The sequence below is a fragment of the Asterias rubens genome, chromosome 1 (assembly GCF_902459465.1).
Source record: "Asterias rubens chromosome 1, eAstRub1.3, whole genome shotgun sequence".
Lineage (NCBI taxonomy): Eukaryota > Metazoa > Echinodermata > Asteroidea > Forcipulatida > Asteriidae > Asterias > Asterias rubens.
The window spans coordinates 15,544,723-15,562,753 of record NC_047062.1 but is presented as its reverse complement, the minus strand read 5'-3'; the positions used below and the strand labels follow the sequence as shown (position 1 = coordinate 15,562,753).

Here is an 18,031-nt window from a genome sequence, read left to right as displayed (position 1 = left end):
TTAAGTGTATTTTACAGTTAAAACCACTCTTATAGCTTCAGGAAAATATATATGACCAGAAAATAAGACTTGTAAGAATTTCAACTTGTAAGAAATTTAACAGTTTTAAAAAGTAATAAGAAAGCCTCCAGCAACTGTTTTCAAACATTAAGTGGTTAGTATTAAGATGATTCACTAACATTGCCTTTGAAAAGACTGAGTACCGGTATTACTAAATCCTAGACGAAAACCAACCCCAAGGCTTTTAAAAAGGGCGCCCTTGGTTGATTTGGTGCCCCCTCAAAAGGCGGCGCTATGGGTACATGCCACCGACCTACACCCCCCTCCCCCCGAACCACAACAAAGCTATGTCACTGCATTTATTATTGATTAAATACAAACCAAACTTTAAGAGAATAATATCATTAATCAAATCATACTCCTTTATGAAGGTTTGTATGAAAAAACAGCGAGCGAACTTGTACACCACTGGGAAGGAGGTTGAGTACAACAACTAGTCAGTTAAAACCGCTGAACCACAGTTCATTCACACGGTCTCTTTTTTGCCAAAGGGATTTGGGCACCAGTCACGCAGTTGCAACCTTAGCTTTGCTCTGTGTTATACCCGCTTCAGACAGGTGCGCCAGAGTCACGCCGAACCAAATAGATTAGGAGCGACTCTAGGTCGACCCAAATAAATTTAGTTTCAGACAGGTGAACTTAACAAAACATGAATATTGACTCAGCTCATGACAAGATCAACGTCTGAAACCAAGGCACTCCAGAGTAATTCCGAACGACTGCAACAGGTGATCTTTCGGCTTCTAGCGCTCCCAGTCGCTCCTAACTGTTTCAGACATCAAACTTTTCATGTACTTAATTCAGAATTTGGTTCGGCGCGACTCTGGAGCGCCTGTCTGAAACGGGTGTTCAGTGACTAGACCAATAAAACCAACAACTGAAGAAGATCTTCGGTCAACCTTCCTCATTTCAGCATGTGTTGTTGCACAGAGTGTCAAAAATGGTGATCCACCAAGGTACAACCCCTGATTCGTTATTCAAAATGTTGGTTAGAAATAATTTATACAGTACAGCTAGAACAATAAAGCACCTGCCTAATTAAGACAATTTTGATTGGTCCCTTTGTAATTATATCGTCCAATTGAAACAGGCACATAGTTTGGTATTTACACGTACTTTATAATACTTTTTTATAATACAATTTAGTCAAGAGACTTTTGAAGCCAAATACTGACTGATTCTTCAAATGCTTAATTTGTAGGATAAAGGCACTATGCTAGAGTGCAATACAATACAATTGATGTATCTATCTAAGCAGTTCATTCTTTGTAAAGGTACCTCAGGTTTCTCTCCTCAGTTTGTTTTGAATGGTGCTTTGACCATCTCAAAAAATTGGTAAATCAACAGAGAGGTTCTCTATTTAATAGGCAAAAAATAACATTGCCACAATTTAGCCTTGATCATCGATCACCATGCTACTGCGCAATGTGATAGTGAATTTAAGGCCTGCAATCACCTGCAGACCATGGAGGCTGTGGCCCATGTTTGCCCCTGGTCTAGGCCCCCATCACCAGTTTCCCACAGACTGCAAGATTTCCTGATAACAGTGCCCATTGCAAAATGTCCTTGCCCTTTGAAATTCCAGGCCTGCAATTTGGAAAATCTAAAATGCAAATTCTCAAGAATCTTCTTAAAACAGTGAGCCTGGTTTTGATTTGAAGTGAAACATTCAATATGTTCTTAATTCCAGGTTGAAATTAGAATTTACTGCTCTTTACTTCGATTCAGGTTTCACAGAATCTAATGAGGTGACACTATTAGTAGGTGCCATGACCGACTGCCACTGGCTTAGGTTCTCCTGTATAGTTGGTAGATGTTGGAAATTGACGGCAGAGTACTGTATAGGATGATGATGATGATGCTGATAAGGAAGAGGTGGACCTTGTGATGTAGAGACTTCACCTTCCAGCCTGCATCCACTCCCAGAAGCTGCTCCTTCATGTGGTGCTTGGCCAGATACACAAGTGGTGACTACAGGTACTAACATCACACGGTTACAATGTGGATTTGCATTTCCTTGTGCCAACTGGAGGAAGGGGTTCGCCGCTTGGAGGGGTACAAAAGATGACGGTGAGACATGTCTCTGTTGGGGCATCCCTAAGTTTGAAGCGGCCGACAGAAATGCAAGAGGATGCTCGGATATTTGAGTCACTCCTGCAACTTGGGGATTCGAAGCAGGCAACTCTGTCGATGTCTGGGTTGAAGGAGCTTCTGTTCTGACCGGACCACACTTTGGATTGGGATTATTGGGACAATGCGTCGGTGACGTTCGTCCATGCGAGGAGGATCCCTGCGAGGAACCCTGGGAATGAGTACTTTCACTGGAGCTGCTTCTCGTCTCTGTGGAAGAGTCTTTTTTAAGTTTCCGCCGCTTGGCGAGCGGAGCGTTTGAGACATCTAGCAAGAGGAAGCCCTCCCGCTGGGCTTTGTGGAAGGCAGACATTGTTGCCTTGACTTTGGTCTGGACTGAGGCACTGCTAGAGAGGAGGATGTTTGGGGTCATAAGCGGGGTAGAGCTGGTTGCTTGCTGGCCCTGAATCCAGTCATTGATTAAGAGGTCATCTATGGTCAGCCGATGGCTAGGATTAACGGTAAGAAGACCTGGCAGATGAAACAAATTGAAATGTTTTAATTTAAAGGTTTATGTTGTTGTTATCATAGTGTTTGAATGTTTCCCCAAACTGAACCACTTGCTAACAATATAATAATCCCAGTTAGTTTCTTGATACTTCCTGAGGACTGGAAAAATGAGTCAAAGAAGAGCAATAAGGAAATCAGAAAGAAAGACACAGAGAGACAGCGATGAAATGAACTTCAAACAAAACCCAAGAAAACTACTTGCCCTGGATAAGATCCTTAGCCGCCTCCGACACAGAAGCCCAGTGTGGTCCAGCAAAGGAAATATTTCCATCTTTAATACGACGCATGATCTCAGATGCGCTGTTATCGCCGCTACGACGCGATGCTTGGAATGGAACGTGACCAGACAGCATTGTATACTGAAAAATGTCACAAGAAATTTTATGAAAAACAGGAGATTGCATTGTGGGACTTGGCAAACCCGAGTGCCTTGCAAAGCTGGGCCAAATGTCACAAAGCACTAACAATAACTATATTAATAACAATATTAACGGACATTCATGTTGTCACTACCTATATGAATATACTCCATCGCACATTACAAGAAATACCAAAAATACTGAGAAAAAGAAATACAAATGCACAAACAGAGTTAAATGGAATTAACTAAGTGAAGTAAACAAATGGGTTGTTAAATTTGATTTACATACATTAAGTGAAGATGATTATCTAATACACAAGGAGAAAGATTATTCCTTTGTGGAGCGTGTACACAAATGCCTGATCACCTATGGTAACCCTTGATTTTCTTGGTGGGTGAGACAACAATGTGTGGTCTTGCAAACTCCTGAGACGGTAAGTTTTTTTTTTAGATCAGAAACGTCAGATATGGGTCCGGTGCCATAAGATCAAAGTATTTTAGGCCTATACTGCCTGTGCATTTTGACTCTTTTCAGCAATTAAATTCAGTAACATTTATTTCAATGCTGTCATTCAAAACAATCATGCACATTTACGTTGAAATTACAAAAGCAAAAAGCAAAGCAATGTATGAGGTATGGTGAATAAGGTACACCATGACTCAATAATAAAGCAACAATTTAATGAAAACATTTTGGGTTAAGGTTAACTAGGGAGCTTTTGTTCCCTAATCTAAGGCCAGCCAAACATTTAGTATAATACAACCAAGGTATGGTAACATGGACGTAGTGAGACGAGGCTAATAGCTTACGATACACACTTTGTTTATGAATACAAGTCAAGGAACTGAGCTCTTTAGTTTTTAACAAATACAGATGGAGTGATAATGACCATGACTTACCAAAATAACACCCAAACTCCAGATATCGCACGACGCATCATACCCCACATCTTTATTAATAGTTTGTCCCAGCACCTCCGGAGCGGCGAAATGCAGTGTAAAGCATGGCGTCTTAAGGGGCTGATTAGCATTGGTAATTCTGGCAAACCCAAAATCAACAATCTTCAGCTCGGCATCTTCAGTGTCGTCAGTGAAGAGCAGGTTCTGGGGTTTGAAGATAAGAATTATATCAAATAAACAATCTCTTTCCCGACATCATGTACAATTCTCATTTCTCAAAAACTACAGCACCTCAGTAAGTAATATTTGAAGGGAAGCTTTCTACTACCATTATCTTCAAACCCTGTAAGTTTAATGTAAATCTGTGACATTTTGAAAAAGAACACGAATCCTTTAACATGGATACAAAACTGAAATTTCTCTTCCCTGAATATAACAATCATAGAGAGATGTAGACAACAACATCGTCAACGGAACGGTAGAAGTTGACTAAATGTTTCTGTGTACTTTTTCATTTTTTTTAAGTCAAACTTCTGTCAAACTCAATTTGAATTGCACTTCTTACCTCTGGTTTAAGATCTCGGTGTACTATTCCTCGATCATGTATAAAACCAACAGCTGATACCAATTTCCTCATGATAGAACTTGCCTCCGACTCGTCAAAGTGCCTTTTCTTGCGGATTCGATCCAGTAGCTCCCCTCCTTTACAAAGCTCCATTACAATGTAAGTATGGAGCTAAAACGATCAAACAAACACAGAGGAAACTCAAGGGTTTAATACGTCCAGTTTTTTACTCATGTCAAAGTCAACTTGTCCTCGGCTATCTTGTTATGATACAACTGCAGCCGGAAACTACGTCATTACACCTGGGCATACACCAAATACCTGCTCACACTTGTTACATGTAGCTAACTGAACGCAATGCGAGATAGGCTGCTTTGTTGGTACGATGACACGGAACAGCATAAGAAATCATTAAAATCAAAACATCATCTGCTGTTTTAAACAAATCCACCCCCCCCCCAAAAAAAACCTTTTAGTATGAAGCACAATTTCAAAACTTAGTATTGTCACTGTCCCTTCATAGAGATGCAACTACTTGTACAAGTTATATTTGTTCGTTGTTCAAGTTGTTGAAAGGTCAAGGGTCAAAGGTTACTGACCTCATCCCTGAACTCTCCGTGCAGCTGTACAATATTAGGATGATTCTGACAGAGTTGCAACGTCTTCAATTCTTGAGTGCAATTTCTTCGTCTGCTGATAATCTTCACTGCATAAGCCAGACCAGTCTTTTTATGTATACATTTTCTGCAGATATAAAAAAAACATAGTTAAATGTTAGGATATTATTTATGACCCTTAAAGACACTGGATACTATTGGTAATTGTCAAAGACCAGTCTTCTCACTTGCTGTATCTCAACATGTATGCATAAAATAACAAACCTGTTAAAATTTAAGCTCAATCGGTTGTCGAAGTTGCGAGATAATAATGAAAGAAAAAACACCCTTGTCACACGAAGTGCGTTCAGATCTTTGATTTCGAGACATCAAATTCTAAATCTGAGGTATCAAAATCAAATTTGTGGAAAATTACTCCTTTCTCGTAAACTACTCCACTTCAGAGGGAGCCGTTTCTCACAATGTTCTATACCACCAACCTCTCCCCATTACGCGTTACCAAGTAAGGTTTTATGCTAATAAATATTTTGAGTAATTACCAATAGTGTCCACTGCCTTTATAAATGTTTGACTGCTTCTGTTACACTATGGTACACCTGTGTGTGTTTGTGTTGTGTTGTCATTTAGCTTTTGAGAAAGACTCTGCGGTACTGAAAAGTGAGACCATTAACAATTTTGATTTTTGGGGTTGAACAAAGAATTGACTAGAGTGGGATTCGAACCAATGACCTCCGCATTAACGTGCCGGCGCTCTACCAACTGAGCTATCTAACCCTATATTGGCGATGTCCCTATTTTGTCAATATCTTTGTTCGGGGGTGTTAATCCGGAGGTCGTTGGTTCGAATCCCACTCTAGTCAATTCTTTGTTCATTCCGAAAATCCATTCAAAATTTACCCAGTCAGTTTCCCTTGTGGTTTACATTAATAATTTTGTGACATTATTCATCCTGTGCTCAATGCACCAACCCTACCCATCAAATAAACATAAAATCTATTCCCTGATTTAACACACATTCTCGATTCCGCATTTAGGACTTAAAAAAAACAAAACTATGTTTGTCCTATTGATTTACATAACATTAGATCCCAAAATTTCCCCATAACTGGTTGCTCACCTACAAACTGAGAAACTACCATCACCAAGTGGTTCCGCATTCAATTCAACTTCGTACGTCTTGTAGAACAAAGATTCCTTCAAAAGGGAAATAAAAACACATCATTACTATACCTCATACATATTCATGAGCAAGAGCTGAATTCTGACTGGTCCATTCACCATCACATGCCAGTTGCTATTTTTGCTGTTTACCAAGCGTGCGCTAAATACGCATGCAGGGTAAATACGCATGCATAGAGGACGGTCACAAGTCAGCTGTCTACAACGCATACGCCTTACAAAGCAAACATCAAACTGTTGCACGGGTGTAGTGAATATTGTCATAAGTACAAACACATGAAAAGATGGCGGCACACGCTTAAGCCAAGATCATCGATGCCGAACTAGAGAGGTTTGAGGTATAAAAGCAAAACAAATATAACACGGTTTAAAACGTTGAGTTGAAACCACTGATTCTTTTCAGAACCACCCGAACTAATTTAGAGATTATCATTACATAGTGTTACTGCAAAACCTTTCTACACGGTTTACTTGGGGTGAACAGAGGATATTACCTCCACTCGGTATTTGAATTTGACAAAACTAGTTTGCCGTCTTCCAATACCCTAGGAAGCAACCCTGAGCTTAACCCTTACCCTAACCAAGTTTGACTGTGCTTTTTGGTGTACTTGTATTTGTTGAGGTCAAATAATCGTACTAACCCTAAGCCTAACCCTAATCCTAACCAATTGAAATTTCACCTTGATTTTAGAAGAATGTGCAATTTGGTCATGGGATGGCTTATTCTTGTCAGGAGCAGGATGCAATAAATCCTTTGTAATTGCATTATCACTGTACAGTACTGATGGAGCTATGAAGGAGTAACCCTGCAAAGAAAGAAAAACCAATAAAGCTAAAACAAAACTGAAGATAAAACAGACTTTTCTTTCATAGCTTAAATTAGTTTGAATTGTGTAATACATGTAAATGCAGCTATATAACGTTTATCAAACAAGCGCAAGTAAAAGACAGAGAGATAGAGCGTTTCTGCATCCCATATCCAAGGATGCAGATACCAGCCGATATTCCATCATATTTATATTTGTATTATTTTCATTTCTCGGGAATTGAGTACAATAATGCACATTAATTAGGTTCAAAACATTGAAAAATACAGCAAAGAGCAATTAAATAACACTACATGTAGATTAAAAACATTGAAAAATACAGCAAAGAGCCATTTAAATACAGTAAAGAAAGAGAAACAGCTGGAGCCCGAAGGATTGCCTAAAAGAGACACAGTTCATGTCGAGAGGCTCTCCTCTCCTGCTGATCCTAAAAAGAACAATAACGTGTACAATTAAGTCACAACCGGCGCCCTAACTCATGTTTTGCTTCGCAAAACAAAAATTACTAAGCAGTATTTTCTGCTTAACAGCTTTAAAAAATTGGGCCCTGATCACAAATGGTATCTGACTCTTCCGGTACAACTAGACAATAACAAACAAAATTTGAGAAATGAGACGAGAGAGAACGAAGAACAAAAATGCAAAAGCTCATTGAGAAAAAGAGCTATCCAGGGGTCGATTTCACAAAGATAGTCCTAACTTAGGACTAGTCCTAGGAGTATTGAGGGGTTATTAAAAACTTAAGGCTAGTCCCAAGTTAGGAAGAGTAACTCGTCCTAACTCAAGATAAGTCTAGTCTTGAAATCCAACCCTGATGACTCACCCTGAAGACTCTTGCGTCGGCTGTATTGGGCACTGCTGCAGGAGACTCAGCAGGGGGTAGGTTTGTAAACTCATCCGCAAAGTTACTGACGTCTAATTCACCATTAATGTGAGGCCTGAATGGTGGTTGGACCTTCTTCTCTGCCAGGTCATCCCAATTCAAATCCTGACATGTTTTTGTTAGCAAAAAAGTGGGGTATATAAATCAGTTGCAGTTAATAATTATAATTTGGGCCTGCAGATCACTTTTAGGTGTGGGCTACACTTATTATTTTCCAGAGGCCGTTTCCACCTACTCCTAGGGCTGAAACAGGGTCACTCCTTTTACAGTCCATACAGATGTAGGCTTGGGTATTATCAGTCCGAAGCCTAGTCGGTAGAGCAGAAAGCACTACCTCCCCAATTTTACATAGCAAGTGTCACGACCAGGATTCTAACCCACACTCTGCTGATCAAACACCAAAATTAGAAAGCACTACCTCCCCAATTTTACGTAGCAAGTGTCACGACCAGGATTCTAACCCACACTCTGCTGATCAAACACCAAAATTTGAATCCAGTGCTCTTAACCGCTTGGCCATGACATGCCACAACACGGCCATGACATGCTACAACATGTTCAGGCATGTAAAGACACATTTTAGCAGCCAGCCACATCAACCCATATGACCACGGAGTACAGCTAGAGACCGAGAGGTTTTTTATTTTTCAAGAGGGAGGAAAACCATGGCCTGAAGAATTACCCTTGGGGTATTGGAGAGTCCAATGCACAATTGCCTCAGATATGGCCTTAGCCGGGAATTGAACCAGAGCCACATTGGTGAAGGTGAGTGTTTTACGCACTAACCAACCAAACCATAATTTCCTGTAAAGTTTCTCCAGACTTCTGGACAGATTTTCAATAGGATTAGTATAAAATGACACTTTACAAATGATCCCATTCTAACCTTTGAGAAACGCTTGGGGTTAGCGTGGAGTCCCTGCTTTCATAACAGCTTGTTCTATAAGCAAAAATTCTTTGCTTACAGCAAGCAGAGTTATGATGCTAGGCCCAGCTAGTTTTTAGCCAACAATACTTCAAAAAGAGCTTTATTAAGCCTGGGCGATATCGATTTATTTTATTCTCGATATATCGCCGACAATATATCGCGATATTTGATATAATTGCAATTAATTAAATTTGACATCATCAGTCTTCAAACTCCCAGTGAAAGTTGTAAAAGAGACAGTCATAGCATAAGAGAGGTGTTCTAATGACCTATTCTTCTGGTTTTACTTCAAACCCATGGGGTGCAAGATGTCTCAGCTAGGAAATACATCGCGATATTGCGATACTTGATCGATATATCGATATTTCGATTAAAACCAAATTGATCTGATATCGAAATAGTTTCCAAATTAATATTGCGATATTCGATAATATCGTGGTATCGCCCAAGCTTAAGCTTTATACAAGGTTGTACTTGAAAATCTATTATAGCTACTTATTAAAACATTAAGTGTTAAGTGAAATTTGCAGATTGACAAATTGGTTGATGTGGTCGCCCGTCTCTCTCTCACTCTAAACAAACTTGTAACTTTTACCAACCTTGAAGAAAGGATGCTTTTTGATTTGGTCAACGCCGCCAGGTCCTGACCCGAGTCTTTTCTTAGCATTTTTGTCCAGCAGCCGGTTGATGAAGTCCTTCATGTTTGAGGAGAAACTAGAAGGCATTCCCGGATGTTCGTTCAGGATCCGTCTAAAAAAGACACACAAAATACCTCCAAGTCAACGTGGGGCTTCAATGCCAAATTCAGTGTTATGATACACTCATTTTCTAAAATGTAATTTTTTTCTTTCAAGCGAACTTTGAAATGTGGCTTCATCGAAACATCAACAGTGCTTATGTAATTTGATCATCAAAGGATAGTATGAGTGTATCACCAACAACATGGTTTAAGAAATACCAATACACTCAATGTTTTGAAGCAGTAAAAACCTATTTGAAACGTAGTCTAAAGAGGGATTCAAACCCCAAACAAGGTATATTTTCCTTACTTGGAGATCTCAGACTGTGTGTTCTTTTCTCCATCCACAGTAAACGGTGACGCACCGGTCAAGAGTTCATAGGTCAATACCCCCAATGACCACCAATCAACGGCTTTATCATGACCAGTTGAGCCTCCCCTGACCACCTCCGGGGCCATGTATTCAATCGTCCCACAAAATGAGTAGGCTCTTGTATCCTGTACACACACGAAAACATAAGAGGCAACAAAATTAATTCAACTGCAAATGTTAATTTTGGTTTTACCCATACACCGATGTGTGTTAGCACTTTATACTCAGAACATTCCCGAGCTTTGTGAAAACAAATCACACGCACATTACTCGGGTGGGGTTCAAACCCATGACCTTTGCAATTCAAGAGCAGCGTCTTACCAACTACACCACCGAGATCGCCCGGTGGCTAGAGGCAGTTCGAATCCTTTGCAGAAAGGGTGGCAGGATGGAGGAAAAGACACCACTTGACAACCCGCCAGCATACATGTCCCAGTGAACAACATGCAAGGTGTTGTCTGCAGGATTGCCATCAAAACAAGCCTGATTCCCAATGCATTTTCCACATCACAGCTCACTATTCTGGCTCCGCTGTATAATCCAGGGACTTATCAACCTTTAATTTCTTGCCCCATCCAGAGGAAAAAAAATGAGCAGCATTTATTTTAATCAACAGACTACAAGCAGGCCTTCAATTGCCTTCTCGAAAGGACACCTGCAAATTTCCTCTTGTAAGGTGCACTTCTACTATCAGGAAAATGTTAATTTGTGTTTGAATTTTGCAAAGGGCAACTGAGCAAAAGCAAAGGGCACCATGGCAATTGTTGTTGGTGCCATGTGTTAGCTCAAGGCCTGTTAAAGTATCTTCTTACTTCCATTACACCTCGTGTGATGCACAAATGCTATGAATTCTTTGAAACGGCAAAGTTTCCTTTTACTTGTAAACATACATGCATGGGTTTTGCATGGTGAGGTATCAATGTATCAGTTTGCGGTATTACCATGTGTATCTACAGTACTTTACTGTGTAGATTGTTCTAGAGAATGCTTAAAGGCAGTGAACACTATTGGTAATTACTCAAAATAATTATTTACATGAAACCTTACTTGGTAACGAGTAATGGGGAGAGGTTGATAGTATAAAACATTGTGAGAAACAGCTCCCTCTGAAGTGACGTAGTTTTCGGGAAAGAAGTAATTTTCCGTAAATTTGATTTCGAGACCTCAGATTTAGAATTTGAGGTCTCAAAATCAAGCATCTGAAAGTACACAACTTCGTGTGACAAGATGTTTTTCCTTTCATTTTTATCTCGCAACTTCGACAACCAATTGAGCTCAAATTTTCACAGGTTTGTTATTTTACGAATATGTTGAGATACACCAAGTGAGAAGACTGGTCTTTGACAATTACCAATAGTGTCCAGGGTCTTTAAAAGAATGAAACGGAAACTGCACCTAGAAGTACTCATAGGCTCATAATGTTGTGGGACCGTCATGTAGGTGTATACATTGCACTTCACATCACATTAATAGCGCACACACTTCATGGAAACTTCTGCATTCCAGCGCCATAACTCAAGCACTGAGAGATCCGTGATATCCCTGAAACACTGTTTTGTTTGTCATATAAAAAATACCTTTAAAAATATGTTCTGCAACAGTGTACTCATTATGCATCCAATATTTGTATACTGACTTCCTCAAACAAAGGAAACTAACTATTTAATGGTTAAACTTCAAATATGGGTCTGTACTGTATGTATATTGTTGTCCAGGGATTTGAGGGTTTATTTCTGACTTTCCATGATGTTCAATCAAAGCGTTGAAATTGACCTTTTGAGAGTCAAAACATTGCGCCTTGGAGTGTACAAGTTTCTAATGACATCCCGTAGAGTGTCATGGTCGAGTGGGTAAGAGCATCAAGTTCAAGTTATGGTGGTTAAGTCATTGGAGTGTGGGTTCAAATCCCGTCATGGCACTAGTGTCCTTAAGCAAGATGCTTTATTATACCCAGGGGTATAAATGCTTTACTATACCCAAGGGTATAAATGCTTTACTATACCCAGGGGTATAAATGCTTTACTATACCCAGGGGTATAAATGTTTTACTATACCCAGGGGTATAAATGCTTTATTATACCCAGGGGTATAAATGCTTTATTATACCCAGGGGTATAAATGCTTTATTATACCCAGGGGTATAAATGCTTTACTATACCCAGGGGTATAAATGCTTTACTATACCAAAGGGTATAAATGCTTTACTATACCCAGGGGTATAAATGCTTCACTATACCCAGGGGGTATAAATGCTTTACTATACCCAGGGGTATAAATGCTTTACTATACCCAGGGGTATAAATGCTTTACTATACCCAGGGGTATAAATGCTTTACTTTACCCAAGGGTATAAATGCTTTACTATACCCAAGGGTATAAATGCTTTACTATACCCAAGGGTATAAATGCTTTATTATACCCAGGGGTATAAATGCTTTATTATACCCAGGGGTATAAATGCTTTACTATACCCAAGGGTATAAATGCTTTACTATACCCAAGGGTATAAATGCTTTATTATACCCAGGGGTATAAATGCTTCACTATACCCAGGGGTATAAATGCTTTACTGTACCCAGGGGTATAAATGCTTTACTATACCCAAGGGTATAAATGCTTTATTATACCCAGGGGTATAAATGCTTTACTATACCCAAGGGTATAAATGATTTACTATACCCAAGGGTATAAATGCTTTATTATACCCAGGGGTATAAATGCTTCACTATACCCAGGGGTATAAATGCTTTACTGTACCCAGGGGTATAAATGCTTTACTATACCCAGGGGTATAAATGCTTTACTATACCCAGGGGTATAAATGCTTTACTTTACCCAGGGGTATAAATGGGTACCTGCAAGGGTAGAGGTTGACATTGTGTATGAAAAAGCCACTAGCGCCATACAGTAGCTCAGGGCTGTAAACTCCAGAGAGCTAAGAAAGATTAAAGGAATGCTATTGGCCCAATGACCAGGGAACAAATTATCTACATTTATATATGATTTTAACATCAAACACGTTGCGAGAATACAAAGCAAAACAAAATTAACAGTGCATCAAACGAGGGGCAAATCTCACCGTGTTGGGCAAGAACTCTTTACTGAGTCCAAAGTCTGTCAGGACAATATGACCCTCTTGATCCAGTAGAATATTCTCCAGTTTGATGTCTCGGTAAATAATTCCAAGCTGAAAAAAACAAAAACAAAAACAACAAAAACACTGAGTGAAAATTACTTTTCAGGGCAAGATTCAAATGGAAATCAGAGATATACACGCAAACCAACATTTTTTCCTCTTGGCTTTTTTTCTATCCGAAAAACTGTTCACTCCAGGCATGCCAGGGAAGCCCAGTAATGGTTTAATGGACCATAGCTGAAGGCAATCAAAAATCCTTCATTATGACTTGACTTCTTGGCCACACTGTGTCCGTCCCGTCTGAGAGCACGTTTGTAAGTATGAGTTGTAAGTAATATGCCTGTGTAATATGTATTGAGTATACAGTGCTAACACACATCGGTGTATATGGGTAAAACCAAAATTAATAACCTTATCCCCGATGCAAATTTCCTTCTATTAAGTATGAGTTTTTTACAGACGCCTGTACGAACTGTTTCTGGGTTTTTGTTTAAAAATAAAATATAATTACTGACGAGACTACCATAACAAAATATGCTAAAATATTAATTCAAAAGATTTATCTTGTCATAAATTTGTCCTGCGTAAAAAGTGTTAGCACTTATAAACACTTAAAGGAACGTTACAGAATTGGTAAAAAACAAAAATCATGAAGATCACAGATTTACATAAAACTTACACGGTCTAATGATGATGATAGTAGAAAACATCCCTTGAAATATTTCTGTCTGAAACTTCACATTTGATGAGAAATAAATAATCTAATTTAATTTCGCATTTGGAGTTTATCGGTCAGTGAGGGTTTTATTCATTTTTGTTTTGGCGTCGATGCAGTGCTAAATTTGTGATCGGTTTTTCACTATTCTCTCGTGACCCAGATGGCCGATCGATCTCGAACTTTTACAGATTTGTCAGTTTATGTATATGGTGGATTACATAAAGTGCTTACACTGACAGCAACTGTTTTGCTAGCAAAACCAATTCTGTAATGTTCCTTTAAAAACGATTATTAAACAATTCTATTTTTCCTGTTTAAAATTTAGCAAGCTAAAGCTTATAAAAAAAAAATTAAAAATGCAAACAAAATTGAACAGAAAAACATGGGGCAGATCTGCAATGCTAAAAAAAGCCACAAGGCTCAAGTTGTTCTCTTTTTTGTAGTCTTATACTTAAAAACACTCTAAACACTTACACCATCCACAGCATACCTGATTATGTCCCTGGACTTGCGCTAAATTATTCAAGTGACTGTATGTATACTTAACATCAATGTCTGCGCAATTTTGTTAAAAGCAACAACGGTGGGGTCATTCAACTCCCATGTCTGCACACCGCGGATGGACAGTGTAGCAGGTACCCGATTCAGTGAAATTGACATTTTGCAGACCATGCGTAAGATTAAATCAAAATTGTTTTCTGTGCATAAAGGATTATCCGTGGGGATTTTAAAAGAAAATATTTAAGGGCAATTAACGGGCATTGGGAACACTGATTCTACTGGAACTCTCTTTGTTAGTCTGTTTGTCAAACAGGGCCCAAATTTGGGTGAGGGATCCATACGACCGATAGCGCTTGATGCTCAAAATGTTGATGGGACCAGAATTTGCTTTGCAAGACAAAATTGAAGGGAGAAAAAAATACCGAGTCAGTTTAACATTTGAACTTTTTAAATTTGAAAAGTCACGAAGAGAACAATTTATTATGGGTAGTCTTCAATTTTATCCAAAAACATTTTAATCGCAAGGAGAATGCAGTGCTGGTTCATTCACAACTTTAAAACACTGGCCTCAGGCCGAGGGACCAGTGTAAATGGTTTATTGCTTTTGCTGCGTGTAACAATTGTTTTGTTATACCTGGATATTATTATTATTCCTCTTCTCGAAGTACTGTTGTTATCTTCAAACATTATTACGACGGAGTATGCATAGTTTAATAAGCAGACAAACAGTGGTCTAAATAAGAAACCTTTCTTCACTGTTCCCTCGAACCCCCGGATGTTTCGTACTAAGCGCGTGAAACTGACCAACGGTGGGAACGATCCAGGTGATGTACACCGGTTTAACATCACTCATGTTACCCGCCGCGCTGTGCAGCCATGGTACATGTACATGCGTTTTTGTTGCACGTCATATGATTGGTTCTCAACCAATCAAACTCAATAGTTTGTTACCGAGGTATAACAATTCTTCTTGTTTCCTATTCATACAGTTATTGGCGCAAATTGTGCTGTTTGATGTGTAATGGAAAAAAATAATAATAATAATAATAATAATTTGAACAGGCACTAAGAGAATATTTATCTTATATTTTGTGTATACATAGTCCTCAAGTTGATCATAAAACACTTAACCACAAGAGTACTGGCTTGTCCAGTCTCAACTTTATTGGCCTGGGTTTACATTGGTTTTTCTTTTAAATAAATTACAGACGTTTCAGCAACCCGGACCTCACACCGTAGTGCACTAGACAGTGATTACAAAATGCACTACGACCACGCGAGGCATTACACTAAGATAAGTGTAACACACAAATGTCACTTTTGGTCTTTTAAAAAATATCACATCTGTGAGTGACCACTTTCGATCGCTTCCTGCTTGGACAGCGACGTGGGCGGAGGATCTTTTTTAAGTTGATCTTTATCAAACTAGGCCGTATCACTTCTGGAGATGTGACCAAAAAAAGTAAGAAGCTATACATGATTGATGTGTTGTTTTCTCACAAGCTGAAAGTGGCTTGAGTGATGTATTTAGTGTCACAGTTCCGCTGATTCAATCAAAGTGCAGTTTTCGTTGAAGCCACAAACATCAAAATGGGTTGTTGTTTGTTTGTGTATTTGGGTGTTTGGTATTTGGGTATTTTTTTTTTTTTTTTAATATATATATAGCACTGTATGTAGACTGTTAACCTGAGTTCTGCTTAAATTCAAGATTGTTGTGAATGCTTGCTAAGCAAATTTGTGTGCTAACCGTCTTTTAAAAGGAAAGTTTGACTAGAACAGGACTTGAACCTGCGACCCCTGGAAAGGGATCCAGGTGTTTTAGACCTCGCTTCACTTTTGAGTACAAAACCAATGGGATTGTTGACGAATTAAAAAAATGTCTGTTGTTGTTTTGGTGTTGTTGTTTTTTTGGTTTTTTTGGGGGGGGAGGGGTGCCATTGTTATACAGAAACTTTTTCTGACAATCCTAGGCTTCACAACCAGAAATAACAAGTATATAAATATTAACAACAAATCAATCCATCAGTTAGCAAGAAAATCACAACTTATTTCCACCCAAAAAGAAGAAAAACATATATGTTATTGTGACAAGTTTGTCTTGTCTGTCAAGTTTACTCAGCCAACCCGGACCACATCAGCAGATTTTATAAACCTCCAGTATTAACCAAAATATATCAGCCACCCCCCCTTCTGTTTTCACAGTATAAGAGGCCAAGTCTAGGAAATTGAACAATTTGAACTGTCCATGACCAGGACGTGATTCAAAGCAAAAGAACTATGAGTACATCAAGGTTGATCTCCTATGTGTAGTACATGTACACAACCATTCAAGGTGGTTCCTAGAATATACTTTTTTCCCTTTTGGGCACAATGAACTCAAGCCACTAGAGCATGACAGGGATATTCCAACATTTTTGTTTAGTCTGAGGGAGAAAACATAAAGCCTGTGTTGTTGAGATTCATTTTTTCCATGAAAATGTCATAACTTGAATCAAACTCTTTTGTAAAAATGTGTGCTGTATTGTTCAATCCATTTGAATGGCTAGAGCAACCTTTAACATGCGGACTGAAACTTGAAATCTATTTAAAATCTTCAGGTTAAAATGCGGATGATAACAGGCAAGAATTAAGACAAAAGTGAAGGTACAATGTTTTAGAATTAAAAACCTCTTAACTGAACAATAATACTCTGCCTCAATGACTCTTTTGAAACATTCAGGACAATTGCTTCTTGCCAGTTAGAAAACTCTCTGCGCGAAATCCATTAAAACTTTTCCCTTCTCTATTCATTTGTGTTTAATGTGACTTTTAAAGATTGAAAATGGTGCTTTCAAAGCCCCAAAACGCAGGATAAAATGCAACTGAACATTATGTGCAAAACATTATTCACTCATTTAAAATTTACCATTAATTGCTTTCAATAAAAGTGTAAAGAAAAAACCCATTTCAGGATAACAGGATGATTTAAAGGGAAGGTACCTGTTTGGTAATTGTCAAAGACCAGTCTTCTCACTTGATGTATCCCAACATAAGCATAAAATAACAAGCCTGTGAAAATTTGAGCTAAATTGGTCGTCAAAGTTGCGAGAAAATGATGAGAGGAAAAACAACCTTGCTGGACGAATTTGTGTGCTTTCAGATAGGAATAAGAAGTCTTTTAATATTTTAGTGAGAAATAACCTCTTTCTCAAAAACTACATAACTTCAGAGGGAGTCGTTTCCCACAATGTTTTGTACTATCACTAGCTCTCCAATGCTCGTTACCAAGTAAGTTTTTAGGTTAATACTTGTTTTGAGTAATTACCAAACGTGTACCTTCCCTTTAAAGGTAAAGTACACCCTTGGTGTATGTTCAATTGTTTTAATCATATGATCCAATCAAACTTAACTGAACAAATTTCATTTCAAAAGGTGGTAGCTTTTTTGAGATATTGCCAAAATTCTGAAGTGGTAAATGCCAACGCAGGAGTAAGAACCTGTAATTGTAATTCTAAGAAATGTGTCATGCATTAAATTGCAATGTTTCATTTTGAAAATGGCACTTCCATTGGAAAATCGTAAAGTCTTTGAGAATTTTGAAAGGGCACCAAGGCAAAACAAGGGC

The 18,031-nt window shown here is 38.6% G+C and overlaps 1 protein-coding gene across 2 annotated transcripts in view; it reads right to left on the bottom strand.

Moving 5' to 3' along the window:
* Positions 1-717: 717 nt before the first annotated feature.
* Positions 718-18,031, bottom strand: part of LOC117291253 (ribosomal protein S6 kinase alpha-5-like) — a 30,626-nt gene continuing 13,312 nt past the window's right edge. For both annotated transcript variants that reach the window (XM_033772888.1, XM_033772879.1), the window contains 11 exons: positions 13,152-13,259; positions 10,010-10,197; positions 9,560-9,710; positions 7,973-8,137; positions 7,003-7,128; positions 6,261-6,337; positions 5,126-5,270; positions 4,527-4,697; positions 3,962-4,165; positions 2,903-3,059; positions 718-2,661 (listed from right to left, as the gene is read on the bottom strand). In XM_033772888.1, the coding sequence (XP_033628779.1) occupies positions 1,775-2,661; positions 2,903-3,059; positions 3,962-4,165; positions 4,527-4,697; positions 5,126-5,270; positions 6,261-6,337; positions 7,003-7,128; positions 7,973-8,137; positions 9,560-9,710; positions 10,010-10,197; positions 13,152-13,259 (2,379 nt within the window). In that variant the 3' untranslated portion in view covers positions 718-1,774. The remainder of the gene's footprint in view (positions 2,662-2,902; positions 3,060-3,961; positions 4,166-4,526; positions 4,698-5,125; positions 5,271-6,260; positions 6,338-7,002; positions 7,129-7,972; positions 8,138-9,559; positions 9,711-10,009; positions 10,198-13,151; positions 13,260-18,031) is intronic.